Source organism: Pelodiscus sinensis, chromosome 3 (assembly GCF_049634645.1).
Source record: "Pelodiscus sinensis isolate JC-2024 chromosome 3, ASM4963464v1, whole genome shotgun sequence".
Taxonomy (NCBI): domain Eukaryota; kingdom Metazoa; phylum Chordata; order Testudines; family Trionychidae; genus Pelodiscus; species Pelodiscus sinensis.
Window position 1 is genome coordinate 119,658,758 of NC_134713.1, and position 18,312 is coordinate 119,677,069.

An 18,312-nucleotide genomic window follows, 5' to 3' on the forward strand; every position below is an offset into this window, starting at 1 on the left:
CCATGCCGTGGGCAGGGGGCTGCTTAGGCCAGGTTGCACTGATGCAAGGGGCTGCTCTGACTAGGTCACACTATGCCATGGGTGACAGGCTGAGCTGGAGAAGCTCCCCCACCCACGTCAGGCAGGGAGTGCACCAGCCTTGCCAGGGCTCTAGTTAACTGGTTACTGGTTCAGCCTCACCTGATAAGGGTGATGATTACTGGTTACATCCCTAGTAAAAACATTAAGACTTTAGTGGTGTACTTTTGTCACTTCCTCCTGAAGAAGGAATTCTGTCATCTCAAAGGATAGTCTGTTCAGGTCAAACCTAAAGTTGTAAGGAAAAGTAACAGAAATTCCACTGAAATTTGCTGCACCTACTTGTGCTTATGATGGAGTTTGTAGTACAAGGGATCACAAACCCAAATGCTAAGTTAAGGCATGACACAGAAAACATAAGAATGACAACATATATGCACTATGTGAGAAACCGAATATTTGGTCTCTTTCCACTTAATCAGAGGTCTAGAATATTAACAGCTTCTCTTTTCCAATTTTAATGTTTTAATTTTTGGCTTATTCTGACAACTATAAATATGATTCACAATTGGCCCTGCCCTTCAACAAGTTTGTATAATTTTGCATTGTAAACCAACAGCATGTTTAAGTCAACATAGCTTTGGAGACACCACAAAACAAGCGTGCTTGTGCAATGAATGAAAACAAATGTTAGTAATTAAACATATGTTTTGTACTTGGAAGAGGTTATCAAAATGATTTTGAGTTAAGAAAAATATCTTGCAACTTCTTCTTCTAAAATTTTCAATAATTGTGTTCTGGTTAAAAAGCTTCAACTATACAGATTGTCAAGTGGTGTTTTTTAGAAAGTCTAACTGCTGTTCTACCATTATTATAATGTTGCATATTTTTCTGTAGAAAAGCCCTTTGTAATTGTCTTGAATTGCTCTGAAAGGGCATTGATTTTTAGGACGATGGGAGTGGTTGGGCATCAGTGGCAGTACTGATTTTTGAGGTTGTGTGCAGAACTTGGCTGCTCTAACCCTGAAAGATGTTGTGATGTTAAAAGCTGCCTAAATCTCCAACCACATTGTGGTTACATTTTATGAAATCCAGATGATTTGGAAGTAGTATGTGCATGCAGTTTACTTTAAAAATATCACTTGGGGGAGGGAGGTGTTTAACATGTGACTTGTTACCCATCTGTGGGCCAGCACATTACTTCCTGTGTTTAATTTGGAGTATTTTTTGTCTCTTGCACAAGAGATTCCCTTTTTGTTTTTCTAGCAGTTTTCAAAGTTGAATAAAGCTCTTAAAGTAAATGAAAGTCAGAGCCGCATAAGCGATTACGTAAGAGTCTGAATATTGTATTAGTTATAGCTAGTGTTGATAAATGCCATACAGTGTCATAGCATCCAGTTCAGAATTATCTTGATGGGTGTCTTGAAAAATCCAGCATACTGTAGTGTTGGTTGCTGAGGGCTGAGAAGGAAGCAGAGAACTGTTTGTTGCAGGGTTTTTTTAAGGATATATAATCCCAGAGATCAAAATGTGGTTTTCTGTTGTTGGAAGAACAGAATCCGGGGTAAGTTTTGTTCAAGGTTCTATTTGGAAATGCTGTAAAATTTTAAATGTTATACCTGTATTTTTTCCTGTACTCTTGCTTGTTTAAACGTGTCAGTACGTATTTGTTCTTGTAGCAGCTATTTAATGTAGCATGCAGTTATGCAGTGCAGGTGGTGGCTAACTATTAAAACATTAGAAAGGAAAAATAACCCCATACTTTTAAGTCCTTTCTTTTTATGCCCTCTCAAAAGAAAGATTCATAGCAGTGACAGTTTTTAGCTTTAAGTATCAGCATTGATTGCTGCTATTTTACTTTGAGAGCACAAATAGCATGACTTGAGAGATGCCTGCTTGTCAGTAATTGGCTTTAATCCAGAGTCCTCTAAAAGTCCCTGTTTGCCATTTGTAAAGTTGTACAAGTAGTTAAAATTGACATCCTAAACAATAATACTTATATATTTTAGTAGTTTGTGCATGTTGTGTGTGAATATACTAAGTAATATACTAAGTAAGACCTAGAAAATGAGCTCCAATAGATCAATTTAATTTAAGGTGTAATTTACAAAGTGAAGAAATTTAGATTGGGTATTGTACAAAATAAGGTAGAGTTTCAAAGTCTTCTGATCTATTATGCTTGCAGAACTTGTTTAGGAAAAGCTGCTAATAAATGAACACAACTGGGGTGTGAATACTGACTTAAATCATCTTATGATTTTGTATTTTGAAGGATAATGGGCCCTTTCTCTTCCATTTATTAAAATTGGTTATTTATTACAACCACAAGGGAAAAAGCTGGTCAACAAATCTGACTCAGGAGAAGCATTTCTTTGAAAATGCTAATACAAATTAGTGTATTTTTCTGTAAAAATATGGTAATTGGATAAAGAATTTCCATTGAACTTACTGAAATAAAGTTTTTTTTTTAAGGGATAATTTAATTAGAATATGGGATAAATTATTTTCTAGTATAAAGTCTTAACATGTATTAATTGTATTAAGTGATACATTAATTGAATTAATAGCTACTGGTTATTTAGTTCAATAATGTACATGAGTATAAGGTGATGGTATAAAAAGTGGCTGACAATAGGATTTATTTTAATCTCAGGAATTTTGAATATATTGGGAGATCTGCAAATCAGAAATTTCTTTGAGATTTTAAATGTGGCATAGAAAACTTGTTTGTTAGGCAATCCAAAATTAACTGACTTACCCAAAAAACTTTAATTAGTCTTTCACAAATGGTACTGTTAGGATCTGAACTTCATCAGTATAGACTGACAAATATGTATGAGTATATTAACTGTGAATTAGCAAACTACAAAGCATTGGTATACTTTTTATGTCCACAATGAAATAATACATTGTACAAGCTTCTCTTGTGGTAGAAATCTAGTGTTTTGGTGTGGATAAACTTATACTTCCTCAGTCTGAACATTATTTTGCATTCTTAAAGCAAATCTTATGCGTTGTTTGACATTTTTGAACAAATACTTTTTTCTGGTGCCTAATATTATTTCAGCTCAGTCCTCTTGTCTATCTGTGCTTCTTAACAACCCGTTAGAACCAAAAGCATTTCATTAGTATTGTCACCACAGGTTTTTTTTTTTCCTTGCCTCTGTATCCTACAAGTAAGTATGAAAGCTGCCAGTTCAGCTCATGCCATGGAACAAACAAATAAGCAGTTAACATGGTGGTAACTGAGTTGGTATCAACCCATCATTTTCAGTTTTTTGTAGCTTCAGGTACTGAGGGAAGTTCAATGATAGGCAGCTGCTTCTTCCTATTTCTTTTATAAGCTTATGTCAGCATGGCTGTTCAGACACTCCCTCTCTTTGAGTCCACAAATTTGATTCACGTGACAAGATTTCACTCAATGTATGTTTTAAACTATATATGGTAAATGGGTCACCCAGATTTGTGTTTCAATGTCATCTGTTGGGAAAGCATTTCTCCCTGGAGCTAAGCTCCTTGCAAAATAAGGTAAATATTCCAGTTGTACCTGTGCTGTAATAGCTTCCATATTCAGATACTTCCAGATTTTATTTCATTCTGATTGCTTCCCTTTTCCTCCCCTCTCCAAAGACTGCAGCATGTTGAAAGGAGAAAAAGCACAAAAGAAGAGTCCAAGAATCACAATCTATTTTTAAATTAAGATGGTCATAAATAGATTACATTTGCTGAAAGTTCAGAATGATAGGTGTGTGAGTAATTTACTGTACAATAGATACAGCATTCAAATGTTTTTCCTGTTGATTAGACAGGGGAAGGGGATACAATAAGTATCTGGCATTCATCTACCAGACTTGATTAACTTTGGCATTAAAGAAATTTATTTTTCAAAGGCCTTTTAGCTATGCTCTGTAAACAATACAGAGACAAAGTATGTTTAATTGGATTAGCTTCTTTTGGATAACTTTATTGAACCCATCAAGATCGCTGGAGTCCTACACATGTTTATTACAACGTATCGTGTACCTCATCCAGTGCATTACATGCCTGGTGAATGAAACCTGATAGTTGCTACATTCTCAAATGTACTTGCATCGAAAAATTATAAAAGACAAAATCAGCATGCTGTCTGTGGGTAAACACTTTTCACAAAATGATTATTGTATATCTGACCTCTCAGTTCTTGCCCACAAAGGAAACCTGTGCATCACTGTGAAGAGATGAGCCTGAGAAATTAAATTCAAACTCTGATGGATATAAAAAATCATAAAATGAATAAAGACTTACGGCTCATTACAACAGTCTTTAACTCACTACCACTCCTTTGTCTTATGACTGTAAAGGTGTTAACTGCCCACCTTCATTTAGCAACATGTGCTTTATGAATGAAACAAATAAGCAGTTATTTAGCACTGACACTCTGAACACCTTTCCCAGATCTGAAGAAAAGCTTTTTTGCCAACAGAAGTTATCCCATTAAAATGGGTGGGGAACCTAAGGCCTGGGAGCTGGATGCAGCCCCCGGTTTGCCTGGATCTAGCCTCTGAGGCTTGAGGCTCTCCCCCAGCATTGGGGAGCCTGTGTTGGTGCTTGACCATCTCCCTCTCTTTCAGCCCCTCCCCCTCACCTTCCCCACAGGGCTGGAGCACACAAAATCTATTAGCCTGGCCCCACCCCAGGCTCGGGTGTGTGAGAGGAATGTGGGGAATGTCTTTCTCCTTTTCAGTCAAGGGCCATGTCAGTGAGGGGGTTTTGATGGTGGATTTTTTTCTCGTTCATTTGTGTGTAGCCCCTGACTGATTTTCTGTGGGTCAGTGGCCCCCCCACTCCTGCATTAAAGATTCCCCACTCCTGCATTAAAAAATAGTACTTCACCTATCTTGTATCTCAAATATCCTAGGTCCAGTGCCACTGGAATAACTCAAATAGGGATTTCTCTCCTTCTTGAGGATCTTAAAGTATATGTTGCAAAAGTTCTACAAATTATTCATAAACAAGTAGTGTCCATCACCAATGAAAAGTAGTCACAATTGGTATGGAAATTGCTAGCTGTTTAATGGACCAGGCAACATTACATGTGACTTTAGACTCTGTCCATTTGAAACTGTCCACCTAAATAGGCAGTTTCAACATCAGGTACTAAAATCCCATCTCTTCCAAAAACTGTACTGGAATATTTGGATTCTACAACAGAGATGGTGCCAAATTAATGTCTTGCCTACAAGGTAACACCACCAGCTATTCTGATTTAGGCATAAGTTCAGTTCAGTACTGACTCACAAGGGAAGAATGCTGCTGTTTCAATAGTAGCATCATTTCTGATAAATGGCTCCAAATATCTCTGTGCATTACAGATCTGAATATTAGTTGAAAGTGTATGTTAAAAAGTAAAGTCCTGAGCTGGTAAACTTTGAGCTCAAAGAATCTCAATTAATAATTGACTTTTGTATTTTGAAAGTTCATAGTTTGAGGTAAGTGAAGGGTTCCATGCAGAATTAAGTTTTAGATTTCTGGTGCAAAAGCTGGGGAATACTAAACAACATACCCTAATCTTTGTGGGTACTTTCCTTGAAGGTTTAGGAAACATTAAGTGCACTGAAATACTTTCTCCTCTCACTTTCTCTTTTTTTCTTTCATATTTTTTAGAGTGAGTAGAATTCCAGCGGGTAAAAAAATGATTGCATACTCAATTTTAATTTATTTTGTCATTAGAGTAGTCGTGGCACTTTTCATCAGTAGAGAGAGATTATTTGGAAGGGATTGATTTCTAGTTGGGTGCAACTTAGTGCTGAGACATAGATGATTTGGCACCTAAATCAATGTACTTTTGTCTAGAAAGTAGATATTACCTGTCAATAACACTCCCTAACCTATTAGAATTAACAGCAAAGTAGTTACATTGGATGGGGACCAAATCCAGAGAGAAATGAAGCTAAGAATGAAGGAAAATAGGTATGTTTGATGCTGCTTTAATAGAAAATGATATTATTTTTTACAGATGTTATGGTTATTTTTTCTTTATATCTAACTTAAGAAGCAATTCTTATGAAAATATAGGAAGTGTATAATTATCTTGATGTTTTGTACTTAAGCCTATATGTTTTCACTGGCAACTTTTATGATAAATTAACAAAAACCTAGTGTGAAATCATGGTTTTATTAAAGTTCGTGACTGAATCATGGGCTGACTTAGCCCTATTTGTATTTTCTTCTCCTTGGGATTGTTTATAAACATTCAATATGTTTCAGTAGATTCACTGAATGCTTTTGAAATTGTGCTTGGATGAACTGTGCCATTTTCCCAGCTCTTTAGGGCCATGTCTACACGGTCCCCGTTTTGTTGCGGAAAAAATATGCAAATGAAGCAAAGCGTGGAATATCACTGTGCCTCATTTGCATAATTAATAAGGTTCTGTTTTTGTGCAAAACCCCCCTCTTGCACAAGAGTCGTTCTTCCTGAAAAGAATGAGGAAGAACGGCTCTTGCGCAAAAGGGTTTTTTGGCGCAAAAAATGGAGCCTCAATTATGCAAATGAGGTGTGGCAATATTCCATGCTTTGTCTCATTTGCATATTTTTTGTGCAAAACGGGCAGTGGAGACATAGCCTAGGTGTTTGAATTGGTCTGTTTCCACCCCATGCTACTTAGGTTTTTAACAAAAGTATGTTCATGTGTTCATTGTAATTCAGGTGCATTATGTGCTTCTTCTGGCTATTGACAATATTTGGTGCTAATGTTTGAATATCCCTTTGTTTTATGGGAGGAGGGTTTTTTTTGCTTAGTGCTGTATTTTTTCCAATTCCTAAAATGTTTCTGGTTTTTTCAAAGGAGAGAGAAACAAAAGTTTGCATATGTGGAGCATGAGTCAGTTTTCTTCTCCCCCCCCCCCCCCCCAAAAAAAAATCAGTATGATTTATTTATTTATTTATTTATTTATTTTGAGAAGTGCCACATGAAATAAAGCAACTGTAGCCATAATTAAAGGAAGCAGTTTTACATACAGCAAGCCGGTTCACCTCATTTATATTTGGAGATTATATGGAGTATGGTTTAGAGTATCTTGTCTAATAATGATGGATTTCCAAAGTTGAAATTGGACTTCGGGGAACTGACCTTCCTCTGCCAAAGAGGTTTTGACCTTCAGTGCTGAGATTCTTTTGGTCCTTGTTTTAAGTGTATAATCAGTAGTTAGTGACTTGTAGTTTTTTCCATTCTCTTGAATTTATGGCAAATTAAGAAAAGTCACATGATCTATATATAGATAAGCGTATTTACATGGTTATTCCTGTCCAAGACTGACCTGTGAAATAATACAACTTTTAGGGAATGTGGGCGTCTGGTTTTTAAGATGCCTTTGCTTAATATTTCATAGTGAGTGCATATGTAAACCAGCTGGCATGTTTTAGTAAAGAATGCTTATAAATGTAACTTATTTAAATGCTTTGTAGACTTACTGCTTGCCAGACAAGTCAAGCTGAGACTGATCCTATTGCATAAACTTGCCTTTAAAGATGTTTATAAAACTTCTGATCTTCCGTATAAGCTTACAGGGACTGGAAAATGAGAATTAGCCTTGTTGACACCAGTGAATACTACTGTTTTGGGGGGCAGTGGGAATAGTGGAATAAAAATCTAGTTATCAAGTTGGGACATTCTTATCATGGAGCGGAAGTGGTATCGGTTTGCTAAAATGTTCCAGTTACAGAGATGATTTTTGCATCCCTGAAAATATGCTCACTTAGGCTATGTCTAGACAACAATAATCTATTGGAAAAAGGTACCCAAAATGTGCTCCGCAATTTGCCTACCTTTTTCCAATAGTTTTTTCGGAAGAGGCTTTGCCGAAATTTGGCCCATCTACACTGGACCAGATTTCAGGAAATCCTCCTCTTTCAAAAGAGCCCTTCTTCCTCGTGGAAGGAGGAAGACAGGGCTTCCGAAAGAGCGTGTCTGCTCTTTTGCAAAAAAAAAAAAAGCAGACGAGCAGACACGTTCCCTAAATGGGAGGTATCCCAGAAAAATTCCATAGTCTAGACAAAGCCTTAGTGTATGCACAAAATTAAAACCTTCTAATCCAAAGGAACACAAAGGTTTTCTTTTGTTTCCCCCTCTATTATACAGTATCTTCACTCATGAAGCATTATGAAAGGAAGTGAGATTTTTAATTATCAATTCAGTTGAGTAGATCAATCATCTAAAATATTTCAGATTAATCTTTATTAAATGTAATAAAGTTATGTTTTAGCTATTTTTCAAACTGTGTATTTTAGACCAGGCCACTCCAAGCAAAACTTTTATACTTAATCTTTTCAGAAATCCATTTTAAATGGCATGGTTTTTCAGTATAAAAAATTGATTTAGCCAGTGTGGTGTTCTCTTAGATCTATGTTCCTTTCTGTATCATTCCCTTTCCTTCCCAAATAAACTGTAAAATAAATCTCCATGACCGAAACAAACGTTATTTTATTCCCATGGCTGAATCATGTGTACAGTGCATACCAATTATTCTATTCACTTGTTAAAATATTTTTCTTATTTATCTTCTTTTGGAGCTCAGCCCTTTCTTATGTTTTTTGAAATATGTATTTCCTGTACATAATATTCATTTTTGTCATTAACAAAAAAGGCAGGTGCCCAATATGACTGCTGATTGATGAAGTTTTTTGCGTTCCTGGCTTGATACATAAGCCTGATGTTTAAACCATGTCAGTGGGAATAGTACTCAGGGAATGGTTGGAGAACTGGGCCCAATATAACATCAGATGTTACTTTATAATAGTAAAATCTGGATATCTTTTGTTTTAAATCTGTTTCCCCAAAATATGAAAAACATGAATTGTCAAGCAGTTGGAAGAGATCATAGAATTAAAGCTTCAAGTTCTAACTCAAGTCACTTGTAAAATTTGAATATATTTCCTGTAACCTAAAGTAGATGTTAATAGTATTAACATCCTGTACTAACATAATTAATGAGTGTATTAATTATGGATATTGGGTATCAGGTAATAGAATAGTCGAGTAACCACATGAATTCTTATTGGTTACTCAAATATGCTATAGTCCCCAGAGGCAGGACTGGCAGTCAGTGCACTCCTGGACCCACTCCCGGGGAGCCCCCTGCCAACCTCCACTGCTACCTCTATCTGAGGCAGCAGCGCAGGATGTCAGTTAGGAGCTGGTCCGTGAGGGGAGCCAGTTTAAAAACCAACTCCCCCCACAGACTTGCTGCCTGTTGCCCCACACTGCTGCCCCGATACAGGTGTTGGGGGTAAAGGAAAGAGAGGGAAGGTGGAGGCTGCCATGAAGCAGCCTCTGTCTGCGGTGCTTGGGCTGGCTGTAGATAGAGGCTGCTCCAGTGGGTGCAGGTTTGCCGCAGGCAGAGGCTACTTCATGGCAGTCTCTTCTCCCCCCTCAGCGTTACTTCCATTAATAGAGGCAGCAACACGGAGCGAGGGCAGGTGGCACCGTAGAGCTGGTGCTGGGGGAAACAGGCTTAAAAGCTCCCCCCCTTTGCTGCCTCTGAGACAGAGCCAGTGGCGGGAGGGGAGAGGAGGAAGTGTAGGTAGTTGAGAAGATTAACTGATAAGCCTAGGCTTATCGGTTAATCGAGTCAATTCTCGTTTACATTATTAATGCTTTGCTCCCTTAATCAAGCATGATTCTTAGCTTTACCAGTTTTATTGGCATTTTTAACTGAATAGAAAGCAAAGTGTTTGAAGCTGAACAGGTATGGGCAAACAAAGTTGTCTGAAACTTGTAGTGATGAGGCATTGCCATAAATTATTTGCAGAAATACAGGTTTAGCTACAGTACCTTTGTATGCAAATATATTAAACAGATGCCTAACACATGTTTGAGATGGTCTAATCACTCGTGCTAACTTTCTGTATATTTCTTCTAACATCTGGAAAAATTCTTCCAAGGTGTTTTTCATAATATTTAGTTCTTACTCTAGAAATACCCAATTCAAGTTGGGAAAACTCTTAAGTTATCTATACCTCCTGGTGACAACATCCAGTGAAATGCTCACCAAATGTTTGATGGCTAGTCTGTGCTGTTGCACAGCATTAAATTATTAGTGTCAGCGGTATAGAGAAAGTGTTTGCAAATTACCTTAGGAATGTGCACTTATCCTTGCTACCATCTTCTTAACTGAACATAGACTGTGCAGTCCCACTTTGATGCACTGTACTGGGCCACTTTTGTGGCTGCCTGATCCAAGCATTTCTGCACACCAGTGTTTAAATACAGTGATAACTTTAGCTCTCCTAGCTAAGTATTCATCACCCTCAAATGATCAGTGTTGGAAGCTATGGGAAAATGATTCCCACTAGAAGTTGGAGACCGACCCTCACCCTAATCTTCTGGGTATTTATCCCAGCAACACAGAGCAGAAAAGAGGTTTAAAAATCTGTCCCAGCAATGGGCAGCCTAGGCTAGTGAGTGGCCCTCCTCCATCTCAGTGGGCTGCAAGATTGTTGTAAGCAAGACAGTCTCCTGAGAGAGACTAGTTTTGCTAACTGGGGGAAGTGATTTCTGAATATATGCTTTAAAGCATTTTTATAATGTAAACAGCATTCTTTTATATGTGGAACTTTTTATCCATGAAAATCAGTATTTATGCAGATTATTTAAAAATGTAGTTTAGAATTGTAATCAGTGTACACCATAAGAGAAATCCACATCTTAATTCTATGAATTTTTGCTTCAACTTCGGCACTTGTGATCAGAGTTGTGAGATAAGGTATAAAAGCACACAATAGAACATATAGCTTCATTTATGTTACAGAGCATAGATCAAATTCTCTTTCATTATCAGACAGACTGTTACCTAATTTATTTACCATACTTATTTGCCGAAAGAGAGAATGGTTTAATGCTCAAGAAAGTTGAGTGCTGCCTTAGTGAGTTGGATTTTATCTCACTTTTTGCCACAGAATTCCTGTATGATGCCAATCAAGTCACTTAAACTCTGCATATCACAAGTAATATTTAATATGTTCCTCATTTCCTGGATGCCTAACATAAGGAGTCTGATTTGTAGATGTGCTGAACGCTAACAGCTGCTACTGAAATCAGTGGGAGCTGTGCTTAAACATTTAAATTGCAGTTTAATGCTAAGTATTTTGAAAAACCAGTTCGTTATCTGATTGGACACTCAAAATTAAAGTGAAAGTTGCCATTAATCAACATGCATCAGTTTCCCATCTCTAAAATGGGGGTAATACTGCCAATGTTAATATAAAACATTTCATAAAATTGACACATGGAATGGAACTGTCCAAAACTTGTGAGCTCAGAAGAGGTTTGAACATTCATACACAGTCCTGTGAAACTGCTGCTTGTAGTCCATTTACATGTAGTAATATTTTCACTGTTTTTTATTTTCTGCTACACTTTTTTTGTTGTAGTACTTCTACCAAAGAACCTGAACGTGTAGCTTTATTAACAGGATCCACATCTTTCCTTTTTGCTATGGTTACTTTTATGGAGAAAGAAGTAGTGACAGTAATATTCTTTAAACTTGGTTCATTTAACATGAATCTAGATTTTTTGTGAAGTTTAAGTAACTAATAAAATGTATTTGTTTTGTTGTGGCCTCATGCAATAGGCTTCCCTCAGTTAATAGAGCATTGCCTATAGACCTCTCTTGGTTGAAAATAAGAAAAAATGTTAATGCTAAACTGTAACTAACATTTTTGTCATTAGTATTTTTGTATGGCTTTTCTAGTTATAGACACATTTGTCTACTTTGGAGAGAGGGACCTCTTGGCACTGAAAATTTCATTCTGTCATGGGCAAGAATGTTTAAAAATTATAATTTGAGTGGGAGGAAAGACAGAGGAAATGGTCTGAAATTCTCAAGTTAACTTCTGCAGACAGATCTTTGCTTAGGGAATTGAGTGAAATATTTTGGTCTACAAAAGAGTATTGTAGATGTTCTTGTTTTGTGCTGCTCTTCCATACATTTTGGTATATATACTGTATAGCTCTAAGTAATTTTGACTGTTAACCTGTATTATGCTATTGGGAGTTCTGGCTTTTCCAGTCCTGGTGTTTTTTATGCATATCAAACTGCTTTACTTTCTGTTAACAAATACTATTTTACTGAAATTCTACTTTTTGGGCAAATTCACTATTTTCATAGATAAAGATGCAATGGTTTTTTAATGGGAGAGGTAAATTTAACTTTTTACCCCGGAGAGAATTTTTAGTATTATACCCTGTCCAGAGAGGACCAAATTTTACTGCAGTGTATCTTTGTTAAATGATACTCTGGGAAATAATATATGGGTAATATGTTTTTATAGTCACATTTATATTCTAAAAACTGCTCTTCAGTCATAAGCGCTCTGTCCCTTAGGTACTTAGATGGCCCCCATTGTTGTAGTCTCTGAGCACCTCACCATTGTTAAGGCATTCTTCCATAGAATACCTCTGTGAGCTATTTATCTCCATTTTACAGCTGGGAAATTGAGTTAGAGAGAGGCTAAATGCCCATGGTCACATAGGAAGTTTGGGGCTCAGAAGTGATACAAGCCTGAGTTCCCCAATTCTGAAGTTACTTGTCTTTCACCAGAGAATCATTCTTCCTCAGTGTTGTCTGTGTGTTTTGGACTGGGTCAAAATATTCAGAATGTAAGTCCTGGATGCTGACATCCATGCATTTGGAAGGATGTTGCTTCATACTTTTGTAAGTTTGTGGATCTGTGCTAAACAAAGTATGAAACAGAGCATACTTTCCCCATAGAGCACAATAAATATAAGAAAAAGAGGGGGATAAATGATACAGACAGCACTAGTACCTAGGGAAACAATGTGGATAATATTGGTCAGTTTGGTAGGCAGCAGTCTCAGCACACCAGCTGCATGAACTGTTGTCAAGTTTTCTGAAGCACAGCATAGTGGCTTTGAGCATGCTAGCTGGGAGCTTTTCCTATGTATGATGTGCAGAATGAGACACCACACAAATGCTTGTTGGAAAAAATTAACCACCCTTCTCTGCTGATGCTGCTGGTGGTGTGACCTTGAAAACTAGGTGCTTAGCCATGAGTGGCTGGTCCTGTAAAGCTTCCCATGTCTCTGAATGCCTCCTCTTCCAGATAGGTTCTGTATGTTCCCTATACCTCCACCATGCATTTGAGAACTCTGCTCTATAACAAAGTAATTTAGGGTGATGATCTGAGGAGAAACAATTTGTATCTATATTATCTCAGCTGAAAATATGTTGTTAGTTGTCTAGCAGTACCGTTGGTAGACTTCAATTGATAGAGCAACTTAAGGCACAAATCACTGAAGTAAATAATAATGACACAATAGCATTGTTATACTCAACATTGTACTTTTGAAACCTATAGCCCTAACTTCAGACTAATCCAGTCTGTGGTGCTTGCCAGTGAGGATATCTGAAATGATTGTGCCACAGCATGACTTGAATGTATGTTTACATGTGTCTTTACAAGATTTGTTATAGATACATTTATAGAACAAGAAAGTGGCATTAAGAATAAAATTATATATTTTACAGTAGATTGACATTATGGACTTAACTATGAAAGTGAATGTTTATTACATCTTCTTTTTCCTGTGTCTATTGTTTATTATTTGTGATGCATAACTTTTTTTATGGTGCATCTACATACTAATATAAGGGCAGACTCTCTACCCCAAAGAACTTAAAGGAAAGGGTGAAAAGTCATTTTGTCATCTCAAAGTTAAATAAGTCACTTCCAAACTATCTTTACTTTCACCAGCCAGACGAGCATGGTAGCAGTGTAACGCTTTGGTTTACCATGGAATGTTGACGATACAGCCAGGTTCTTATAATGAATTAATAAATATACCTATAAAACTACAAATCCTTTAATTTAAAAAAAGGTTTAAAAATTGTAAGTGTTAAACCTCAGAATAGGTTGAATTTGTTTTCTTGTTAGATTATTCATAGTCTTTTTCTTTTTATGGAACCAAATAATCTTTTCCTGTGCTCTAGTTGCTACGGTTTCTAGAGGTCTAATAATTAACACCTTTTTTCCCTTTCTTTTTGGTGTAATGAAGATGTGAACTTTTTCTGTATCACTGGTTTTGTAAGTTGGGGAAATTTTTAAAAAATATGACAGAGTAAATGTAAGACTGATTCAGATTCATAGAGCACATTCTTACAAAAGAGAAGATTTAAATATTACCTCATAAATGTCTTTTTGTCGACAGGGTGCAGGACAAGATAAACTTGGAATCTATGTCAAATCTGTTGTAAAAGGAGGTGCGGCAGATGTGGTTAGTAATGTTTAACTATTAAAGTTGTTAAAATATCAGTCAAATTTAGAGATTCTTGCAATAAAAATATTTGTAATTCTCTTCATTGGACTAATAAAATGTATATGTGTTTATTTTGATTAATCCCATGCAAGGACTGTGTATACAAAGTTGTTTTTCTTTCTTGAATGTGTAATTAGGATGGTCGGCTAGCTGCAGGGGATCAGTTGCTCAGCGTGGATGGTCGAAGCTTAGTGGGTCTGTCCCAAGAAAGGTACACAGTCTTGCTTTCAGATTGAGGAAGCAAATACTCTTTTAAAAATGAGCGTGCAGTGAAAATAATAGACTCAAGAATATTTCTGCCTTAGTTGATATTTGTTCCTTATAGCCTTAGGAGCAAAAGTTTCACTCCATTCTTTTAGTATGTTCAGAATAAATATTCCTATAGATGTAATACAGGTATACATATATAGAAACATCACTGTATTAATTTCTTAATGTACACTCTGATTCATAGAATAAAGTCTTTTTAAGCAAACCGATCCTAGCTTTTGTCTTGAACGTTTTCACATCTGGCATTGAACTGTAGAAATTAAGAATAGTAACTGCCTGCATATATTTCCCATTTTATATTCATAAGTCCTTTAGATGCTATCATCTCATTGTCCAAAGAGGATAAGTGACTTAAATGCGGTGGTATAAAATATTGCTGAATGCTTAGTTTAGCAACATAGAAAAAATTGCATAGTGAGTACCAATTCAATAATACTATACTTAGTTCTTTTCTGTTTGACTCCTGTCACAGGGCAGCAGAACTCATGACAAGAACAGGTTCTGTAGTGACCCTAGAAGTAGCAAAACAAGGAGCAATTTATCATGGTCTGGCAACACTGCTTAACCAGCCATCCCCAATGATGCAAAGAGGTAAAATAAAGAACCGATTAACTTTTTAATGTGCTGCAAATGTAGAAAAGTAGTGATTTGCCAGTAGCTTGTGCTATAGAACTGATGCCTATGAATGTTTTACAAACACATGTGCGGAATGTAAAATGTAGAAATACCAGCTGTGTATCCTCTTCCTGGCACTGAAAGCTGTGGTTCTGTAAAGCAGCTATGCCCAGGCTGAATTTTAACCATGAGTTTAAGTATTGCTGTAAATAGGAATGTTTACTTGAATTAAAGAGCCTAAATTTTGTCTAGGGTTTCTTCTCCCACGTTGGTGAAAGGGAGAAATAATCACTCAATTCCATAATGAAATAAGAACAATTAGATAATGTGGCATTTTACACCTGAATTGTACATGAGTTGCATAATTCATCTCACATTCCTGATGATAGTAGTGGTTTAGTATTTTATCCCCTAAATTTTACATTTTAAACAGATATAGAAACCATGCAATGGCAATGCAACTTCTCTTACTTTAACCATTGTTTAAAGTTATATTACAAACACAATTCTAATCATAAGTCAGTGTTTTATCAACACGTTAATAGATTTAAAGTACAAGAGGAATTTACAATCTAAATAAATGGAATACACAAGTCACAAAGGAATCAAGAATTTAATTTACTTTTTCTCCATCTCCAAAAGACCACTGATGGCAGAGCAGCTATGATACTTGTGATAAATAGTAAAATACTTCTAAAACAAAAGAGAAACTATTGGGCCATGTTTGGTAATGGATTTTCACTGAGCATTCTATTGAAATGGCAGTTCTTAATTTTTTATAACTGATCCTTTAAAATTTAGGATTCTTAGGTATTTTTTCCATATATAATTGCTTTCTCTGTAATATAAATACATTTCTTTCAGAGATAGTATTTTAATTACTGTGTGGCAATTTTTATATAGCTATTGATTGATTGTGTTATGAGAACTTTCTAAACATTAATAAAGAATGCTACAATACAGGAAGGAAAGAGTTAAAAAAAAACCCCTCATTACCACAGTTTACATCACCATGCTAGACACCATAAGCCTTTCAGATTAATCAAGAGATTTCTTTCAGTAATTGTGCATCTGGTTTGCCAAATATTGTGGTTACTTAGTTTCAAAATCCGTTTTTGAAGCTTGTAAATCAAAAGAATCTTGAACTGTCCGCATAACAGAATGGGATTGTGTATCCAAAAAATTCTAACTTTAAAATGTAGTATGTTTTACTAGAAGATTCATTTTAGCTATAAAAGAAACAATTTTAAGCAAGAACTAAAAGGAAACAGTTATTCAAGTAGAAAGATCACAAATTTAAAGGTCTTATACTGTTGCAGTTTCGGATCGCCGTGGATTAGGTAAACCCCGACCAAAGAGTGAAGGTTTTGAGCTGTATAATAATTCCGCTCAGAATGGGTCACCTGAGAGCCCTCAGCTGCCTTGGGCAGAGTATAATGAACCAAAGAAGCTGTCAGGGGATGACAGACTGACGAAGAATCGAGCTGATCACCGCTCCAGTCCTAATGTAGCAAGTAAGCTAAACTTCACTTTTGTTCTTCTTTTTAAGAATTTTTTCATGCAAATTATTTGTAGTCTTTGAAATCTAAAAATATGAAAATGACTTGATTGAAATGTAGCCTATATTTAAAATACTGAAACAGTAATAACTTCAACAAAATTTGGGGAAAATCATTCACTAAAGAGCTATGGCAACTAATTTAATATTTTATTATTGCCACATTATGAAGTTTAATTGGTTGTTCTACTATAGGACAAAATACTGTTACTGATGTTTAACAATGCTTACTTTAACTTTGTAATAGATCAGCCTCCAAGCCCTGGAGGGAAAAATGCTTATGCTGCTGGAACTACCAACAAGATAACTTCAGTCTCTACTGGAAATCTTTGTACAGAGGTCAGAAGTAGCAAGAGAAGGACTGGCTGTTTACGTCACTTACATTTCAATAGAAGTAGTGTGCTTGGGTTAAGCTGAAGTTTTATTGGAGGTTTTTAATAGAATGCCACTGTTCAGTGATACATAATTATTCTTGTTGCCTGTTGCTTAATTTGATCAGTCAGCAACAGAAATTGTCACAAAATTGTAATTAATTGCATAGCTATTCAAATCTGTTAGTAATTTATGCAATAAGCATTGTGCATTTAGTTCCAAAGCACTCAAACCCTGACTCTTAATTACTAGTTCATATTTGATCTCAGAAAACCTTAGAATCATATTTATTTTGGATGAAGCTGGGATTAAAAACAATTCCTAAAAAATATACTTGTTAAAAAAGAAATTAGAAGTTAAAATCAAATCTGCAGAAATCTGTATGATAGGTACATTTTAACCTATTCTCTCTCCCTTTTACAGGAGCAGACCCTGCCACAAAGACCTGAAGCTTACCCTATACCAACGCAAACCTATACCAGAGAATATTTCACATTCCCAGCTTCAAAATCCCAGGATCGAATGGGTCCGGCTCAGAATCAGTGGCCAAATTATGAAGATAAACCACAGATCCAGGCAGAGAGTAATCACTCTATTAGTGCTGCAATGCAGGTTAGAAACAATCTATCAAGAATTTAAAAACCTTTCCCTTCTGTTCACTGATTGCTGAAGACAAATCAATATAAAATGAAGTTTTCTCTTTCAAAACATGTAATATTTTTGTAAAAAGCAAAAAAGTTTTCAAGACCGATTCCTCTCTGTGTGTGTGTGTGTGTGTGTGTGTGTGTGTGTGTGTGTGTGTGTGTGTGTGTGTGTGTGTGTGTGTGTGTGTGTTTTAAAGTGGAACAGATAAATATTTGCAGTTCAAGATCAACCCAAGGTCTATAGTGAAATGTGTTTACTTCAGTTATCTGTAAATTGTGCCTCTGGTTATAAAAACAGTGCATCATTTGTACTATTATGGAAACCATTTACCCCAGTGTCTGCTGTCCTCACAATATTGCTATGTGATAGAGAAATATAGTTACTTCATTGTGCTGGTGGGGAAACTGAGGCACAGATCAATTTGCTCAAATCTTCAGAAATCTGCAGCGGACCAGGTAATTGAACCAGTGTCTCCCATCTTCCATGCTAGTAGTACTCACCTACTATCTTCCTCTGTAAAAC

The 18,312-nt window shown here is 36.2% G+C and overlaps 1 protein-coding gene across 17 annotated transcripts in view; it reads left to right on the forward strand.

Annotated features, from left to right (window-relative positions):
- AFDN (afadin, adherens junction formation factor) overlaps positions 1-18,312 on the forward strand; it is a 210,140-nt gene that overhangs the window by 160,951 nt on the left and 30,877 nt on the right. For all 17 annotated transcript variants that reach the window (XR_012902768.1, XM_075924660.1, XM_075924647.1 and 14 more), the window contains 6 exons: positions 14,223-14,288; positions 14,468-14,541; positions 15,073-15,191; positions 16,535-16,729; positions 17,021-17,112; positions 17,569-17,757. Coding sequence is in view for 16 of the 17 variants with exons in the window: in XM_075924660.1 (XP_075780775.1) it covers positions 14,223-14,288; positions 14,468-14,541; positions 15,073-15,191; positions 16,535-16,729; positions 17,021-17,112; positions 17,569-17,757 (735 nt within the window). In the remaining variant the exon portion in view is untranslated. The remainder of the gene's footprint in view (positions 1-14,222; positions 14,289-14,467; positions 14,542-15,072; positions 15,192-16,534; positions 16,730-17,020; positions 17,113-17,568; positions 17,758-18,312) is intronic.